The following is a 19835-nucleotide window of genomic DNA, read 5'->3' on the forward strand; positions in this document are numbered from 1 at the left end:
TTCTATCTATCATCTATCTATCCAAGCATTCTTTTTATCTATCTATCATATAGGCATCTGTTTATTATTTATCTACCTATCTCTCTACCTATTTATTTATTTATCTAGCTATATATATATTTACAGCCTGCAGTTTCTTTGGACCACCTTCCAAATACATGCATTAAGTGGATTTCCGTTCCATTTCTGCAAAGCTATGGCCAATATATTAGCCATAGAATCCAGAATATTCATGGGACAGTATTTATTCTCCAGAAATGGAACTAGTTGCTTTACATTCCTTAGGAATAAGACAAAGTTAAAATTTTAAGAAGCCTCTGGGATGCATTCTTAAAACTGTCATACATTTTGTTTCATACTAAATGTCAATCTGAACTCCTGAACACTTTGAGAACTGAAGGAGTAGCATATCCATTCTAATCAGAAAATCTCAAGTCAAAAAAACATGGCATTGTGCTATGTGTGTTATTCTTTCCAATATTAAGTGTTGGACTTTCTGCTGTTGAGTTTTATGGTAGTAAGCTGTTTTACATTTTGGGGAGAAGGTCATGACTTTATATCTTTCCTACATTGCAACAGTGACTACACTTCAAAAATATTTCATTGTCTGTAAAGTGCTTTGAGATGTCCAGTGGTTGTGAAAAGCGCTATACAAATGCAAATCTCTTTCTTTCTTCTCATTAATAGTCTCCAATCTCCAATCTTCCTGTGAGCACACCTCTCTACTGGGAGCAGGGGACTGTGGACTCATTCTCTTTTCAGCTGTCTGACTATCTTTCCTTTGTTTACCTGGGAAACCATTAGGAACTGTGTGAAACTGCTGAGTGAAATTTTGGAGGCAATAATTTATAGAGAGGATTGGATTTAGTAAGGATGAATGAAACATGGCTATAGAGAGAACAGGATTGGCAACTAAATTTTGCTGTATATCATATATTCAGAAAGTCAAGGGAAGGAAGGAAGGGAGGTGGAATAGCTGCACTAGTTAATGGCAACATAATGGCAGTAGAAAAAATGGATGTAACTAGCAGTAAGTTAAATACAGAATCCATGTGCATTGAGTTAAAAGATAAGAAGGGACCCATCATCCTAAAAGGGGCATATTATAGACCATCAAATAGTGGAAGAAAATTGGTGGAAGAAATATGTGGGCAAATCTATGAGGTCGGTAGCAGGCATAGAATAATAATCATGGGAGATTTTAACTGCCCCCAAATAAACCGGCAGGAAGAAGTTGTGAAAAGGGAAAAAAGAATAGTTTTTACAGTATACTCAGGACTCCTCTCTCACCTCATACTGAAGAAGTCCAACAAGAAAAGAATCACTGCTTGGTCTTGTAATGGGTAATGAACCAGAAGAAATATAAGAAGTAAGAGTCGGAGAGCATCATAATAGCAGTGATCACAACATTATAAGGTAGAAGAAGGATTGAGAATTACATAAGCAGGATAAAGACTAAGATAATAGATTGGAAAAGAGTATATTATAAGGAAATAAGGGTGGAACTAAAGAAGATAAACTAGGAGAAAATCTTGTGGGAAAAGAGCATCAGGAAAATAGTGGGAAATCTTTAAAAGGGTAATCAATAGAGTTCAAGAGAAATGTATTCCACTAAAAGCCAAGATAATTATGGAGTCTTGTGGATAAATGAAGAAATAAAGGGAATATTGAATCTAAAGTGAAAGATATACAAGAATTACTTAGATACTAAAGGAGAGGAGGACTAAAGGCAATATGAAAGACTTAGGAGAGAAATTTAAAAAACCATCAGAAAGGCAAAGAGAAATTAAGAAATACAATTATCAAGGAAGATAAAAAGAAATAATGAAGTATTTTTCAGACACATAAATAACAAAAGGAAAATTAAAGTAAGGATCAGTTCACTAAAGGAAAAGCAAGACAAAAGCAGATAATAGAGAAATGGCAGAAGTATTGAATAACTATTTCACCTCAGTTTTTGCTAGAAAGATAATGAAATAGACACTTCACAAGAGGATGGTCTGAAAACTAATATTAATACAGTTGAGACAGAAAGGGAGGAAATAATCAACAACCTAGCAAAACTAAAAGAGGATAAAATCCCAGGTCCGAATGGTATGCACCCAAACATACTGAAGGAAAATAGGGAGGAGATAGCAGAGACACTTGTTTATATATATTAAAGTTCCATGGAAGATGGGGTACTGACCGAGAACTGGTGGACAGCTGATGGTGTTCCTTTATACTAAAAAGGATATAGAACTGAACTTGAGAACTATAGACCAGTCAGCTTGACATCAGTGTGAGGAAAGATACTGGAATGTCTACTAAAAAAAGTGATACAAGAGCATTTGGAAACAGAAAATATAATAAAAATAGCATGGATTCTGAAAGGCTAAGTCAGGCTTAACTAACCTGCTAGAATTCTTTGAAGAGGTAACAGAAGGAGTAGATGAGGGTAACATAGTAGATGCCATATACATGGATTTTCAAAAGGCCTTCAGTAAGGTATTACATTGTAAGCACTTGACAAGGGTTAGGACATGTGAAGGTGGGGCAAATAACTGAATAGATGGCAGATTAGCTAAAAAATAGAAACCAGAGAGTAGGGGTGAAGGGTGGTTACTCAGATTGGAGGACGGTGGAAAGCGATATTCTGCAAGGATCAGTGTTGGGACAACTATTCTTCCGAAGTTACATTAATGATTTGGACTTGGGAATAAATAACTTAATAGCAAAATTTGCAGATGATACCAAATTGTATAGCTAGCACTGAGAAGAATGCAACTTAATATAAGCAGACATTAGAAAACTTGCAGACTGGCAGTTAGGTGACAGAGGAACATTAACATAGATAAATAGTTTAGTTTACTTTTAGTTTAGAGATACAGCACTGAAACAGGCCCTTTGGCCCACCGAGTCTGTGCTGACCATCAACCACCCATTTATACTAATCCTACACTAATCCCATATTCCTACCACATCCCCACCTGTCCCTATATTTCCCTACCACCTACCTATACTAGGGGCAATTTATAATGGACAATTTACCTATCAACCTGCAAGTCTTTGGCATGTGGGAGGAAACCAGAGCACCCGGAGGAAACCCACGCAGACACAGGGAGAACTTGCAAACTCCACACAGGCAGGACCCAGAATTGAACCCGGGTCGCTGGAGCTGTGAGGCTGCGGTGCTAACCACTGCGCCACTGTGCCGCCTGATGAGCAGACCATAAAAATCAAAGAATGGTTATAGCATTGATGGAGGCCAATCTGCTCGTTGAGTCTGTGCTGACTCTCTGCAAGAGCAATTTAGTTGGTCTCACTCCCCCACCCTTTCTCCATAGCTCTGTAATTTTTTTCTTTTCAGGTGCTTATCTATTTCTCTTTTGAAAGCCACAATTGAATCTGCCTCCACCACACTCTCAGGCAGTGCATTCTAGATCCTAACTACATGCTGCATAAGAAAGTTTTTTTTCTCATGTTGCCTTCGGTTCATTTGCCATTCACGTTAAATCGGTGTTTTCTAGTTCTCGACCCTTCCGCCAATGGGAACAAGTTCTCTGTATCTACTCTGTCCAGACCCCTCATGATTTTGAACACATCTATCAAATCTATTCTGAATGTTCTCTGCTCGAAGAAGAACAACCTGAGATTCTCCAATCTATCCACATAACTGAAGTCCCCATCCCTGGAACCATTTTCGTAAATCTTATCTGCACCCTCTCTAATATCTCCACATCCTTCCAAAAGTGCAGTGTCCAGAATGGGACACAATACTCCAAATGAAGCTGAACTAGTGTTTATAAAGGTTCACCATAACTTCCTTGCTTTTGTTCTCTATGCCTCTATTTATAAAGCCCAGGATCCCATATACTTTATTAACCACTGTCTCAAGCTGCCCTGTGACCTTCAACGATTTGTGCAGAAACACCCAGGTCTGCCTGTTCCTGCACCCCCTTTAGAATTGTACCCTTTAATTTATATTGTCTCTCCTCATTCTTCTAAGCAAGATGTATCACTTCACACTTCTCTGCATTAAATTTCATCTGTCAGGTGTCTGCCCATTCCACCAGCTTGTCTATGTCCTCTTGAAGTCCATCACTATCCTCCTCGCAGTTCACAATACATTCAAGTTTTATGTCATTTGCAAATTTTGAAATTGTGCCCTGTACATCCAAGTCTACGTCATTAATATAGATCAAGAAAAGCAGTGGTCCTAGAACCAACACTGGCGAACCCCACCCACTGTATACCTTCCTCCAGTCAGAAAAAGAACCGTTAACCAGTACTCTCTGTTTCCTGTCACTCAGCCAACTTCACATCCATGCTGCCACTGTCCCTTTTATTGCATGGGGCACTTTATCAAACACCTTTTGGAAATCCCTATAAAGCACATCAACCACAATTACCCTCATCAAACCTCTTGGTTACCTCATCAAAGAACTCAATCAGGTTTGGCTTTAATAAATCCATGCTGGCTTTCCTTAATTAATCCACATTTGTCCAAGTCACTGTTAATTTTGTCCCAGATTATCATTTCCAAAAGCTTTCTCACCACCAAGGTTAATCTGACAGGCCTGTAGTTGCTGGGTTTATCCCTTTATTGAGCAAGGGTGTAACATTTGCAGTTCTCCAGTCCTCTGGCACTACCACAATACCAAAGGAGGATTTGAGGATTTTGGCCAGTGACTCCACAATTTCCACCCTTACTTCCCTCAGCATCCTTGGATGCTTCCCATCTGGTCCTGGTGTTGAATCAACTTTAAGTGCAGTCAACCTTTCTAATACCTCCTCTTTGTCAATTTTTAGTTAGTCCAGTATCTCAGCTGCCCCCTTATTCATTATGACTTTGGCAGCATCTGCTTCCTTGGTAAAGACAGATGAAAAGTATTCATTTAGCACCACAGCTATACCCTCTGTCTCCATGCATAGATTCCTTTTTTGGTCCCCAATTGGCCCCATCCCTCCCCTTACTACCCTTTTACTATTCATATGCCTTTAGAAGACTTCTGAATTCCCTTTTATGTTAGCTGCCATTCTCTTCTTTTACTCTCGATTTGCCTCTCTTAGTTCCTTTTTCACTCCCCTCTGAGCTTTCTATATTGAGTCTAGTTCCCACTTGTATTATCAACCTGACATATGTCATATGCAGTCTTTTTCTGCTTCATCTTACTCTCTATCTCTTTCACCATCCAGGGAGCACTGGCTTTGTTTGTCCTACCTTTCCCCTTCATGGAAATGTACCTTGACTGTTGTAAGATTTTTGTGTGTTTAGGTGGGATGTTGACTATCTTTTGACCCATAGGGTACAAACTCTGGCTTCTTAATCAAGTTAGAGAGTTTATTAAGTACAGCAAGAATATACAAGCAATACTTAACCAACGGCAGTAGTTATACAGCAGGATATAGGGTGTCCTCGGTCCTTGCCTTCCGAGCTGCTGTGGCGCCGTCTTCTTTCTTGAGGTGTTCTGTTGACTGTAGGTTGGTTTCTTCTTGAATCTGTGCACCCTGAGTTGTCCCAGCACCTGTCATTTATGGCCCCCTCCAAGGGTTCCTTCCTTCCATATTAGGTTATCATTCACCTTAATCCTTTGGTCAGGTTTAACCTCACCTTCTGTACATTGTCCTTTCTTGATTTGTGACTGAGTCTGTCTTAGTTGAAATGCAGAACAGGCGCCCATTCTCATAGCAACCCTACTTCTGCTATGTTGTTGTAATAAGCACTGTCTCCCACCATATCCCCACTACAGTATACCAATATACATGTCACATTTAACAACCTGATTCTAAACACAAAGTCCACAACTTAGTTCTAATCTAATACATTTTATATATATATATATATATATATATATAAAATAACTTTTCTCAAGCATAACTGCAACATCATTTGAAATCATTCTAATTTAAAACATAGCATCTCGTATGAATTTTATCAGACTACAGCTTATATAGATTTATCCTACAGATAAAACATGGCAGAAGTTAACCCTTTAGTTTCTACACTGTACCCAAACCATCTCCTCTTTAAAGGCAGCCCATTGTTCCATTACAATTTTGCCTGCCAATCTTTCATTCGAATTTACCTGGGACAGGACTCTTCTCACCCCACTGAAATTGGCCCTACTCCAGTTAAATATTTCTACTCTAGATTTCTCTGTGTCTTTTTCTATAGCCAAAATAAACTTTATGATACTATGATCACTGTTTCCCTAAATGTTCTCCTACTGACACTTGATCCACTTGATCCAACTCATTCCCCAGAAATAGATCCAGCAATGCCTCCTTTTTCATTAGGCCAGAAACACATTAGTCAAGAAAATACTCCTGAACACACTTCAGAAACTCTTTCCCCTCTCTGCCCTTTACTCTATAATGATTTCAGTCTATGTTAAGATAATTAAAGTCCCCCACGATCATCACTCTATAGTTTTTGCACCTCTCTGTAATTTCCTTGCAAATTTGCTCCTTTTATATTTTTCCCACTAGTTGGTGGCCTATAGAATTCACCCAGTAGTGTAATGTCACCTCTATTGTTTCTTACCTCTAGCCAAATAGATTCTGTCCTTGACCCCTCCATGACATGGCTCTCTTTCCAGCACATTAACATTCTCTGTAATCAATACTGCCATTCCTCCTCCTTTCTTTGCTTCCCTATCTTTCTTGATCACCTTGTATACAGGAATGCATAGTACACAGTTCTGCCCTTTTTTGAGCCAGATCTCTTGTTATCACCACAACATCGAATTCCCAGGTGTCTATTTGTGCCTGCAGCCTACCAACCATATTTACCATGGTTTCCACCTCAGTTGTTGGTACTGATATGGACTACAATCTTTGGTTTTTCACCCTTCCCTCTCAGAATGTTTTGCAGCTGCTCAATGGTATTCTGGACCCTGGGGAGACTTCATACCTTCCTGGAATCACATCTGTGGCTGCAGAAATGCCTGTCTTCCCCTATCTATTGAATCTCCTATCACTATTGCTTTCCCAAGCTTCCTCCTCTCCCACTGAACAGCTGAGCCACCCATGGTGCCATGGACTTGGCTCTGGCTGCACTCCTCAGATGAACTGAATGCCAGTTGGAGAGCAAGATGCACTGAGGGAACTTCTGCACTACCTGCCTGTTCCTCTTTGACTGCCTGGTGGGTACTCATTCCCTCTCTGCTTGCACATCCTTAAGCTGTGGGATGATCACCGCCAGAAACATTATATCCACATAGCTGTCAGCCTCATGGATGCACTGCAGTGATGCCAGCTGCTGCTCAAGCTCTGAGCTCCAGCTCGTCCAGCTGATGACACTTTCTGCACATGTGGTTTTCCAGGACATGAGAAGTGTCTTGGAGTTCCCACATGGAACAGGATGAGCATTCCACGGGACTGAGGTGCCCTGTCATACTTCCATTTATTAGACTATTTACTAAATTCAGAGAAATAAACTTAAGACTTAAATAAACACACACCGGCTACTCACCACCAGCTCCTTCCCTTGTGCTGACATTACTTTATTGCATAGATCAGTTAACTTAAATATTTTTTACTTAATTCTTATTATGTAAATGCATCAGCTATAAATTCAGTATAAGATTAGGAACCCTTTAGCATTACTATCCCTCTTTGTTTAGTTTTAACTTTATCCTCTAGATCTGATTAATTAATTAATCATTAATTGCAATTATATGATAAATTATCCAGGAAGGTTTCTGAGCTGCTCGGGCCTTGGAAATGGCAGTTGAAGAACATAGGACCATAGGAATTGCTAGATGAAAAAGGACCAAAGTCCACCTAATTCACCTTCTATTATCCTGGTGGTCACATGATACAACAACAAAGGAGTTGTTGACTAATCATAGCAATCAATCTCTATCAATTAGTCTACAGTAGTCCCAGACATGAGGCAAGGAAACACCCCAGTGATGGAGAGTTTTGAGAAACATAGGTCCAATTTTACCTGTTCCTCCCAAGCATCCCACACGCCATATGTCATGTCTCAAATTACTCCTTCACGGTATCCCATAATGTAGGATATGAGGTTAGATGGGTCTCCACCAGCACAATCGGCATTTCCCTTGCCCCTTTGCCACCAGAACCATTAATGGCTGTTCCTTCTTTGCCCACCAAAAATAATAGCAATAACTTGTATTTCTATAGTGCCTTTGACATAATAAAATACTTTACAGAAGCATTATAGAACAAAATTTGACATCAAGCTATATAACGAGATATTAGGACAGAAGAAGTAGGTTTTAAGGAGCATCTTAATGGAGGAAAGAGAGGTAGAGAGAGAGATGGAGAGGTTTAGGAATGGAATTCCGGAGCTTAGGGCCTTGGATGTTTAGGCATGGCTACCAATGGTGAACCGATTAAAACTGGGGATGTTCAAGAGGCCTGAATTGGAGGAGTGCAGATATCTTGAAGGGTTGTGGGAGAGGTTGCAGAGATATGGCAGCAGGGGGATGGGGCTTGCATCCCCAGAAGATTTCCTTTCTTTCTGTGCAAGTTAACCCAAGGCTGCCAAGTGATAGGTGGTGGTGGGTGGTGTGTCTCCTCGTGGAGATACAGGGCCTTTTGGTGGCCTCCTTCCCCCTCCAAACAGCCACAAACACATAACTGCTGAAGGCCTCAATCTTGTACTCTTCCCCAAATTTTCTGTGCTTTCCTCAGTCAGGATTCTCCAAACCCTTTTCATCCTCTTCCCTCTTGCCCACATTCACGGGATGTGAACATCACTGGCAAGGCCGGCATTTAATTAATTGTCCTTGAGAAGGTCATGGTAAGCAGACTTCTTGAAACACTGCAGTCTGTGTTCTGTGTGTACACCCACAGTGCTGTTAGGAAAGGAGTTCCATGATTTTGACCCAGTGATAGTGAAGGAACGGCGATATAGTTCCAAATCAGGATGGTGTGTGACTTGGAGGGAAACTTGGAGGTGGTGGTGTTCCCATGCATTTGCTGTCTTTGTCCTTCTAGATGGTAGAGGTTGTGGGTTTAGGAGGTGCTGTTGAATAAGTTTTTCTGCGTTGCTGCAGTGCATCTTGGAGATGGTAACACTGCAACCATGATGGTGGAGGGAATGAATGTTGAAGGTGGTGGATGGAGTGTCAATCAAGCGGGCTGCTTTGTCCTGGATGGTGTCGAGCTTCTTGAGTGTTATTGGAGCTGCATCCATCCAGGCAAGTTGGGAGTATCCCATTATACTCTTGACTTGTGCAATCAAGCAGGCTGCTTTGTCCTGGCTAATTTTGAGCTTCTTGAGAGTTGCGAATTACTTAAAAATATTCTTTCCCATCTTTTCTCACCTAACGATTCTGTGTTCTTGATGAAATACAGTTTTGTGCAGGTGGGCACTTGCCTGATAGTACTCCAGGTAACTATTATTAATGTTGTGAGACTTGACAGTAGGTGTTGGCAGATTCTATGAAATGGTTAATAAATTTAATGAGTAATGACTCAAAATGAGCTGCTGCAATTTAGAAACCTAAGCATTAGCATGAGTCACAGGTACATTGATGTAAAATGGCACCAATGTCTTAATGCAACATTATTATTTAATTAGATAACACTTACTCCCCTTCTGGATTTGTTTGCACACGCAGCACCTAGTGTGAAAATGAGTCCTGCAGGCCTAGAAGGTTCCAGATTGAATCCCTGGTCAGTGGTCACAAAATAAATCACAGCGAGTTGGTGATGTTGATACTAAAATGAGTTCCACTGCCCTGGGCTAGGGAGGGAAGAGCAACGAGCCAGAGTTGCCACATCGAATTGCTACCCAATGATTCCTACCAGGTTGTTGACGGTGCCAGTCGTAGTCCTTGATGCTGCCGCCTCTGGTGAGGATGGAATTGGGCTGGGAAGTGATGTCTTCCTGCTCCAGTCAAATAGCCTGATGATACTTCACACATGAAGCAGATTACTAGGATGATAGAGCCAAATTGGGTAATTGCAGGCCACTTATTAATATCTGTGGAAAGGAAAATGTTCTCCTTTTTAATTAAAGATGGATTTACTAGAGGAAGAAATAACTTGCCATTTTAAAGACAAGGTATTACTTTTGAAGTGAAGTCAATTTGCACACAGCAAGATCCCACAAACAGCAATGAGATAATGACCAATTAACTTACTTTTGGTTGCATTGGTTGAGTCATTAAATATTGGTCAGAACACCAGAAGAACTCACTTTTTCTTCTTCGAACAGTGCCAGGGGCTCTTTTACATCCAACTGAGAGAGCAGATGGGGCCTCAGTTTAACATCTCATCCGAAAGACGGCACTTCGGACAGTGCTGCACTCCTCTAGTACTATGCTGGAGTGTCAGCCTAGGTTATGTGCTCAGGTCGCAGGTGTAGGGCTTGAATCCACTTCTGACTCAAAGTGCTACCACTCAGCCAAGGCTGACATTTTAAGAATAATTAGAAGCAGTGACGCAAATTTCAGAAAGGCAGATTATGTTTGAGAAACCTCTTAACATTTCTTTGAGCAAGTGATAGATATGGTGGTTGAGGGATAATACGGTGGGTGTGGTTTACAGGGACCTGGAGAAAACCTTTGGCAAGGTACCACATAAGAGGCTACTGAATAAAATTAAGGGATATTGAATTAGGGGGAGGATAGCAAACTGCATTAAAAACTGGTTGGAAGAAAGGAAACAGTGAATAGATGAGGGCAGTTTCTCAGAATGACTGAAAGTGGGTAGTGGTGTACCACAGGATTCTATTATGGGGCCACTTCTGCTCACTCAGTGCACCAATGACTTGGATATGGGACCAGAGGGAGTGTTGTCCAAATATACAAACAATCCCAAAATCAGAGGCATAATTAATTTTAAAATAAACAATTTTAATTTTGGCTGCAAGGGGACATTGGTAAGATGTGGAATGGTCAAAAAAGCAATAGATGGAATTCAATAGCACTATGCGTGAGGTGACAGAATTTACTTAAAAATATGTAATTATATTTTGAAAGGGGAAAGCTGGGTGACGTGGAAGAGCAGAGGTACATTGAGGTTCAGATTCAGACCTTAAAATCAGCACATGAAGTGAATAAGGCCATAAACAATGCTAAAGAAATACTGGGTGTTATGGCAAGAAGTGTAGAATATAAAAGTTAAGATGTAACCGTGAATCTCAATAAAACCTTAGAAGATGACAATTACAGCACTATGCATTTCTGAGCGTCACATGTTGAGGCCTTGGAGATAGTACAGCACAGATTCATTAACTGACATGAGGAAATAAAAATACGAAGAAAGACTTGAAATATTGGGGCTGCTTTCATTGGAACAGAAAAGATTAAAGGGTGGCTTGATAGAGGTATTTAAAAATTATGCAGTATTACACAGAATCTGCAGCATAGAAACAGGTCATTTGGCCCAACTGGTCCATTCCCATGTTTATGCTCCTCCCACTCTAATTATCTCTTCCCACTTAGTCCCTCCTTTCTCTTTTCCCTCATGAGTGCATCAAGCCTCCCCTTAAATGTATCAATCCTCTCTGCTTCCACCGGTCCATGTGGCATCTTCTCTCCATTCTCTGTGTAAATAAATTTCTGGTAAATTCTTTATTTGATCTGTCAGTGACTAGATTTTATTTCTGGCCCCTGGTTCTGGGCTCACTCACAAGGTGAAACAGTTTCTTCACCTCCGCTCTATCAAGCACCTTCATAATTTTAAAGATTCCTATCTGGTCTCCTCTTAGTCCTTTATTTTCTAAAGAACAAAAATAAAGAAAATAAATCTTTCCTGATAATTTCATCCTCTCAATTCTGGTAACACCTTTGTAAATCTTTCTTGCATTTTCTCCAGTGCTTCATGTCCTTTCATAGTATGGGCTGGGATTTTACCCTTGGCGGATGGGAGCCGTCCACCAACTGAAAAGTCGGTGGTGAACCCGCTTCCGCCTGGCCTGGGGATCCAGTCCGTATTTTGCGGGTCCCCAGGCCTTTAATTGTTCTGAGGTGGGACATCTACCCACTTGAGGCAGGAAGTTCCGCCTATTGGAGCTGCCGGCCAATCAGCAGGCTGTCAGCTCCTAGTCCCAGCAGCGCCACCGGGAGCGGTAACCACTGCTGGGACTGCTGGGACTGCAGCCCAGCCTACAGAAGAAGATGTCGGGGAGCCCTGGAACCAAGGTAAGTTTGTGTTGCCTTGCTGGGGGTGATCAGTTGGGTACCGGTGAAACAAAGGTGGTCGATTGGGGGACGGTGGGGGGAGGGTGCGTGTTGGGTGTTGGGGGTGGTTGGGGCAGCAGGGGCGGCCCTCCATCGGGCACAGACCGTCAGAGAGCTGCCTGCTTTTGTCAAGCGGCTTTTCTCAGGCCTGAGATGCCCACTTGTCAAGGGTAAAATCCCTGTGGAGGCAGGTGGAGGCCCTTAAGTGGCCGTTAAGTGGCCACTTAAGGGCTTTGATTGACCTGGGGCGGGCGGGCCATTTTTCGCCGCCGCCGCCCTGTATAAAGTGGCGATGGAGGCGCAAGCAGGTCGGGAAGGGCCCCCCGAGCCTCCTGCTCCATTTTACGCCCCTCCCGCTACCTTTCCGCTCTTTGGGGAGACATAAAATTCAGCCCCATGGAGGCAAGAATAGCATACCGTACTCCAAGTCTAAGCAAGGTTCTGTAGAAATTTGACATTATCTCTCTGCTTTTGCATTTCATTCTGCTAGGAATGAACTTCAGTACTTTGTTTGCACTCTTTGAGACCCAATCAACCTGAGTTTCTGCTTTTGGTGCTTTATGTATCTGTATTCCTAGATCTCTTTGCTCCTCTATCCAAGGAATAAGTAGACTCCATATTCCTCCTACCAAACTGAATCACCCTGCCACCACCCCCCCCCCACCCCTCCCCACCCCCCCATCTCACTATATTGAATTCCATTTGTCATTTATCTGCTCCCTATGCAAGCCTACTTATGTCTTCCTGTATTTTGGTGTAGCCCTACACATTACTAACTATACATATCCTTCCACCCACAATTTGTTATAACCTATAAATTTCAACAACTTACCACCAGTTTCTGAGTCCAAATTATTTATGTATATGGTGAACAACAGATCCCAGTGGGACATCACTTCCTATTTTATACCAGTCCGAGGAACTTCCATTAACTCCCACCCTCTCTTTTCTGTTTTGTAGCCATCTTTCACTCCATTCTGCTACTTGGCCCCTGAATCCATACACCCTGTCCTTTGACATCAGTCTAGCACCTTATCAAAAGTCTTCTTAAAGTTTATGCTTACCATATTACCCTCCTCTGCTCTATCTGAAACAACAGACATAGTGATGAGGTTCAAAATGAGGAGTATAGATATAACATGAAATGTAATAGATGTAGGGCAGAGAGAAAAGAAAGAAAGACTCACACTTATTTAGCACCTTTCATGATCGCAGGAAGCCCCAAAGTGCTTTACAGCCAATGATGTACTTTTGAAGTGTAGCCACTGTTGTAATGTGGGAGAAGGAGAAGGTTTCTTTGATACAGAGGATTGTGAAGCTGTGGATTGCATTACCATAGTTAGAGATTGAAGCAGACACCATGTCAACATTTGAGAATAGTTAGATCAGCAATTGATGGAACAGAGCAGTCATATAGGATGGGGGTTACTGCTGATGTGGAGGGTTGTTCCGACCAGGTGAGAAAGCGGTCTAGGGTTCCCTCTCAGCCTTCACCTGGTCTTACCATAACAGGGTTTAATTTTAAACACTTTTTTTAGCTCCCCCTTCATGAATCCTTGTTCACTAACTTCCAATTATAAGGCAAAGAAGCTAGCCAAACAGATTTTCTCAGGTTTAAAGAAGAAAGGTTGAACTTTATTAAACTTAACTAATTTGGTTAACGCCTACGGATACACGATGCGCCCACGCTAGCATGAATACGTGATACACCATATGCAGATAAAGACAGAAAAGAGCAGAAGAAATAAAATGGAAAAGTTTGAGGCATTATCTGAAGATGGTTTTGGTTACTGTTCTGCGAGCTCAGTGTAGAGTCCTTGCTTGTAGGTAGGTCATGCTTTTCATTGGGGCCCAGTATTCTTCTTAAACCTTATTCAGTGTAGGAAACTCTTCTCGCTTGAAATTCATGCATCCTGAGTGGGTCCAGAGGCTTGTGAGAAAGAGATGGGAGCAGACAGGAGAGGTTTTCTCACTCTAGGAGCAAACAGTCTTTTTTAGTTCAAACTCTTTGTACAATTCAGAAAAACCCAGGCTGCCGAGCAGGGTAGTCATATAACTAGCTGGTCTGACCACGTCTGTTTATGGATTCTCTTGTCTTAGCTGACCCTGGAATGTCTCTTCTTACATACAATACCTGGTGCTCAAAGTCCATTGTGGGTTAAATTGGAGCAGGGAATAGCCCCTTTGTCCCTCCAAGCACTGGCTGTTAGTATGCAAAAATGTTTTTCCAGCCAAGGTGTCTGGTGATTTTTTTAACAAGTCCTTTCTTCACTCCAGTAACAGCTTAAAATCGATGTTCAAATGACAAAATTAATATGCCTCATTCTTGGCAGGTGGGGGCCTGCACGACAAGGGTAAACACCAATATGAACATGTCGGATTGACTGGCCTGTTCCCTTGTTGTAGTTTTCACTTAGTTCTGTGTTCCATCCCCTCATCCCCTTTACTTATGCCAATTGGGTGCATTTCTAGTGAGGGTGGGCCTGATTTTAACACTGCAAATGGATGGGTTTTGAGTGAGCTAAAATCTGGCCTGGTATGCCTGGGAAATTGCTGCCTTTGGAAATGTTGATTTTTAAATTAACACTGCTGCATTAGGTGCCAGCTTTGGCTCAAAGGCAGCACTCTTAGCTCTTGAGCCAGAAGAACACGGGATCAAACCCTACTTGAGTACTTGATTCAGGCTGATTCTCCAGTGCAGTACTGAAGGAATGCTGTACTGTCAGAAGTGCTGCCTTTCAGATGAGACATTAAACCGAGGCCCCATCTGCCCTCTCAGGTGATTGTAAGAGATCCCATGGCACTATTTCAGTGAAGAGCAGGAGAGTTTTCCCCAGTGTCCTGGCCAATAATTATCCCTCAACCAACAAAACCTAGTAATTTATCTCATTGCTATTTGTGAGAACTTATGCAAATTGGCTGCTGCATTTGATGACAAAAGAGCATTGACCACATTTCAAAAGGTTGTGAGGCACATTGTGTGTGCCAAGGGAATGAAAGTCATCATGTAGCATTCATTTCCCAGATCGCACTGACAGTTCTCCTCTTCTGTCCCTAATTCACTTGGGCACTTTTATCTCTTGTTCCTGCAGTTCATACTGGACTCTTCATCCCCTCCTTCAAGTTCGCACTGGTCGTCTTTTACTCTGTCCTCTCCCATATCATGTTCTCCCCTTCTATCCTCCTGTGAGCTCATGCTGCCACTCTTCGCCTCCTTCCAGTTCACATAGATACTCTCCTCTCCTCACCACTGTTCCCAGCTCCTATCAGCTCTGGAGGAATTGAACTCTTCATGCGGTGGCTGGGAGCTATTACTCAAAACTATTTCAAGATCAGGTATCTCCTCTCACATTGTGCAGCAGGGTCCCACCTCTTGAGTAACAGCAGCTGCAGGGAAGAGCTTAAAGCAGTGCTAGGATTTACAGTGAGGAGCAGAGACAAGAACGCTGGTGAGGAGAGGAGCCAGGAGTGACAATGAAAGATGGTTGCAAGAGCAGAGGGGAGGGGTGGAGTCAGCAGCAGTGGTGAGCATAGATACATAGGAACATTAGGAATAGGAGACAGCCATTCAGCCTCTTGAACCAGCACCGCAACTCAATTGAATCATGACTGATCTGTACCTCAACTCCATTTCGCTGCCTTTGCTTCCTATCCCTTGATAGCCTGACCTAACAAAAATCTGCCAATGTCAATCTTGTAAGCTCCAAATGTCCCACAATATCCACAGCCTGTTGGGGAGAGAGTTCCAGATTTCCACTACCCTTTGTATGAAAAAGAACTGCCTAATTTCACTCCTGAATGGCCGAGCTCTAATTTTAAGATTATGTCCCCTTGTTCTTGGCTCCCCCTCCAAAGGAAATAGTTTCTTTTTATCTACCCGAGTGAATCCTTTTACATCTTTGATCAGTCATCCCTCAAGGGGAGGAGTGAAGTGTGACAGTGAGGGGTGGGGCCAGGAGCAGAAGTGAGGACAGAGCTGGGAGATGCCAGTGAAGGTTGTTGACAGGCGGAGCTAGCAGCCACAATTAGAAGTGGAGCCAGGAGCAAAGGTGATATTCACCCGCAGATGTGGAGACTATCTCCAAAACCCTGACGGCCCATGTGAAAAGTTCCAGCAACTCTTTACTGTGTTAGCCTGCCATCACTCACTCAATAAATATAGGAAGGGATACTGTTGCAAAATTTGTTGGACATAATCTGCATGAATTATTTATATTTCAATTGGATTTGATTGTTTGCCTCTTGAACTCGTAGGCCTTGAAACATTGCCAAAACCCAAGAATGTGTTTGTAAATTCAACCAACATGAGGCATATCCTGAGGTGGAGTCCTGTGAGAGTTCCTCTGGGAGACATCAGTTACTCAGTACAATTTCAAGGGTATGTACACGCAAGAGATTGATCATGATGGAGGTGATGGGTTAACCCTTTCGGCACTTGTAGAAAGAGAGAGAGAATTTGCATTTATCCCAAAGCTCTGGACAGCAAATGGTGTATGGTTGTAATGCAAGAAATACAGCAGCCAATTTGTGCACAGCAAGATCCCACAACAGCAATGTGATGTCGACCAGATAATCTGTTGTCCTGTTCCAGTGAAAAGACAGCACCTCCAACAGTGTAGCACTTCCTTAGTACTGGGGTGTAGCCAGGATTATGGGCTCAAGTCTGGATTGGAACTTGAACACACAGCCTTCAGACTCCTGGTGTCCTGAACAAAACTTATCCCTCAACCAATGTCACCAAAACAGATTATCACGTCATTTATCTAATTGCTGTTTGTTGGACTTTGCTGTGCGCAAATTGGTTGATGTGTTTCTCTACATTACAACATTGCATAGCAACATATGAACATTAGAATAGGAGCAGGAGTAGGTCACTCGGCCCATCGAGCCTGCTGTGCCATTCAACAAGATCATGGCTGAACTATTACATCAACTGCACTTTCCCGCCCTATCTGCAAATCCCTTGATTCTCTTAGTGCCCGAAAATCTATCAATCTCAGTCTTGGATATACTCAACGACTGACCATCCACAGCCTACTGGGGTAAAGGGTTACAAAGAATCACAACCTTCTGAGTGAAGAAATATCTTCTCATCTCAGTCCTAAATGACCAACCCTCTATCCTGAGACTATGACCCCTAGCTCTTTCCCCAGCCAGGGGAAACAGCTTCACAGCACCTAACCTGTCAAGCCCTCTGAACATTTGATATGCTTCAATGAGATCATCTCTCGTTTTTCTAAACTCCAAAGAATATAGGCCATTCTACTCAATCTTTCCTCATAGGACAGCCCTCTCACCCCCGGAATCCATTTAAAGAACCTTCATTTCACACCCTCTAAGACAAGTATATCCTTCCTTAGGTAAGAAGACCAAAACTGTACTCAGTACTACAGGTGCAGTTTAAACAAAGCCCTATATAATTGCAGCAAGACTGCCTTACTTTTATACTACAACCTGGCTGCAATAAAGGTGGATATATCATTTGCCTTCCTAATTACTTGCTGTACCTGCATGTTAACTTACTGTGATTTGTTGTAGGAGGACCCCCAAAGCCCTCTGAATCCCAACATTTACTAGTCTCTCACCTTTTTAAAAAATTCTGCTATTCCATTCTTTCAACAGAGTGAATGCTTTTACACTTCCCTACATTATACTCCATCTGCCACCTTCTTGCCTAATTACTTAACTGATCTACATCCCTTTGCAACCTCTTTACGTCTTCCTCACAGCTTACTTTCCCAGCCGTGCATCGTCGGCAAATTTGGGTATATTACACTCATCTAAATCATTGCTATATATTGTAAATTGCTGAGGCTCAAACACTGACCCTTGTGATACCCAGCCATCTTGAAAATTACCTGTTTATTCCTACTTTGATTACACTTCAGAAGTACATCATTGACTGTGAAATGCACTTGTTAGTCTCTGTGGGGAGGAACTTTTCCCCAAAATTCAGCTAATGATTTTTTGGATGGTAGTTCAGGGGCTGCACTCTTGGATTCCCCTGAAGTACTCTACCTGTGAGCTCCACTATCCACCGGGAGCACCAGATCACAGAATAACCACTACAATTCCAACACTACACAGAACAGTATACAATATACATGGACCACAGCGATGGCACAGTTGTTAAAGGCAATGTCAGTACTAACACTGATGGGTACATTAAAGTGAAGATAATTTTTATGGTAAGTACTGACATTTCAGTGCTTGTCCATGGAGTAGCTTGCTGGATTTCGTTTTATTTATAAGTTCAGTTTTAAACTTATTGCTCACTGAATTACACAATGCATTAACACACCATCCTTTCACTCCTAGGAACTGCTGAATCCAGCACCGACTGGTGGGGTGATCCTTTGTGAAATGCATTTAGTCATTTCTCAGGTTGGATCCTCACAGGTGTGGATTCACAACATAGAAGCAAAGTGCAACATTCAAAGAGTGCAGTTTAATATAAATAAATAACAGTAGGAGCCAGCAGCAATGGGACAAGTGGAAGCATTGGGCAACTTTTGATTGGATCTCAGCTTTGGTTAATTCAGCCTTAGTGACTGGTAGCAGAACAGGGCAGCTCATAATGTGCAGGTGGGAAAAAGGACCCAAAATGGGGCAACTTGTAATGGGTAGGGTGCAAAGTGAACCATAATGGGAATGAACAGTAAATCTGTGATTTCACTAGTCCACAGAAAAAAAGAAACAAGCAAAGGATTTTGGGATAAAAACAGAAAGTGATGGAAATACTCAGCAGGTCAGCCAGCATCTGTGGAAAGAGAAGCAGAGTTAACGTTTCAGATCTGTGACCTTTCATCAAAACTGGCAAAGGTTAGAAAAGAATTAGGTTTCAAGCAAATGAAGGGGGAGGGGGGATGGTGGGGAAGAGAACAAAAGGGAATGTGTGTCATAGAGCAGAGGGCAGGAGAAATTAAATAACAAAACTGTCCTGGGACAAAAGCAAAGAGTGTGTTAATGCTTGTGGTGAAAGACAAAGCATTAGTCCAGAGAGAGTGTTAATAGCAGAACAATGAGCAGCTGTATCTACATAACAAACAGGCACCTGGTTAAAAAATAAAATAAAATAAAAAATATACAAATATAAAAAAAGGCCAGTCATGCTCTGAAGTTATTGAATTCAATGTTCAGTCCGTAAGGTTGTAGAGTGCCTAATCGAAAGATCAGGTGCTACTCCTCGAGCTTACTTTGATGTTCACTGGAACACTGGAGCAGGCCAAAGACAGAAATGTTGGCATGAGAGCAGGGGTGGTGTTGAAATGGCAAACGACCGGAAGCTTGGGGTCATGCTTTCAGATTGAGCGGAGTTGATCTTCAAAGCAGTCACCCAGTCTGCGTTTGGTCTCCCCAGTGCGGAGGTGACCACATTGTGAGCAGCAAATACAGTATACTAAATTGAAGGAAGTACAAGTAAATTGCTGCTTCACGAAGGAATGTTTGGGCCACTTAGATGGTGAGGAGAGAGGAGGTAAAAGGGCAGGTATTACACCTCCTGTAATTGCATGGGAAGGTGCCGTGGAAAGGGGTTGAGTTGTCAGAGGTGATGAAGGAGTGGACCAGGGTGTCACAGAGGGAATGATCCCTTCGGAATGCTGACAAGGGAGGGGAAAGGAAGATGTGTTTGGTGGTGGCATCACGCTGGAGGTGGCGGAAATGGCGGAGGATGATCCTTTGGATGGG

General features: G+C 42.2%; 1 protein-coding gene across 1 annotated transcript in view; it reads left to right on the plus strand.

Annotated features, from left to right (window-relative positions):
• The window catches only part of LOC137374827 (interleukin-20 receptor subunit beta-like), a 194195-nt gene that overhangs the window by 11785 nt on the left and 162575 nt on the right, over window positions 1-19835 (plus strand). Inside the window, 1 exon segment of the mRNA XM_068041360.1 lies at window positions 16401-16524. Within this exon segment, the coding sequence (XP_067897461.1) occupies window positions 16401-16524 (124 nt within the window).

This window comes from Heterodontus francisci, chromosome 11 (genome assembly GCF_036365525.1).
Source record: "Heterodontus francisci isolate sHetFra1 chromosome 11, sHetFra1.hap1, whole genome shotgun sequence".
In the NCBI taxonomy this organism is placed as follows: Eukaryota; Metazoa; Chordata; class Chondrichthyes; order Heterodontiformes; family Heterodontidae; genus Heterodontus; species Heterodontus francisci.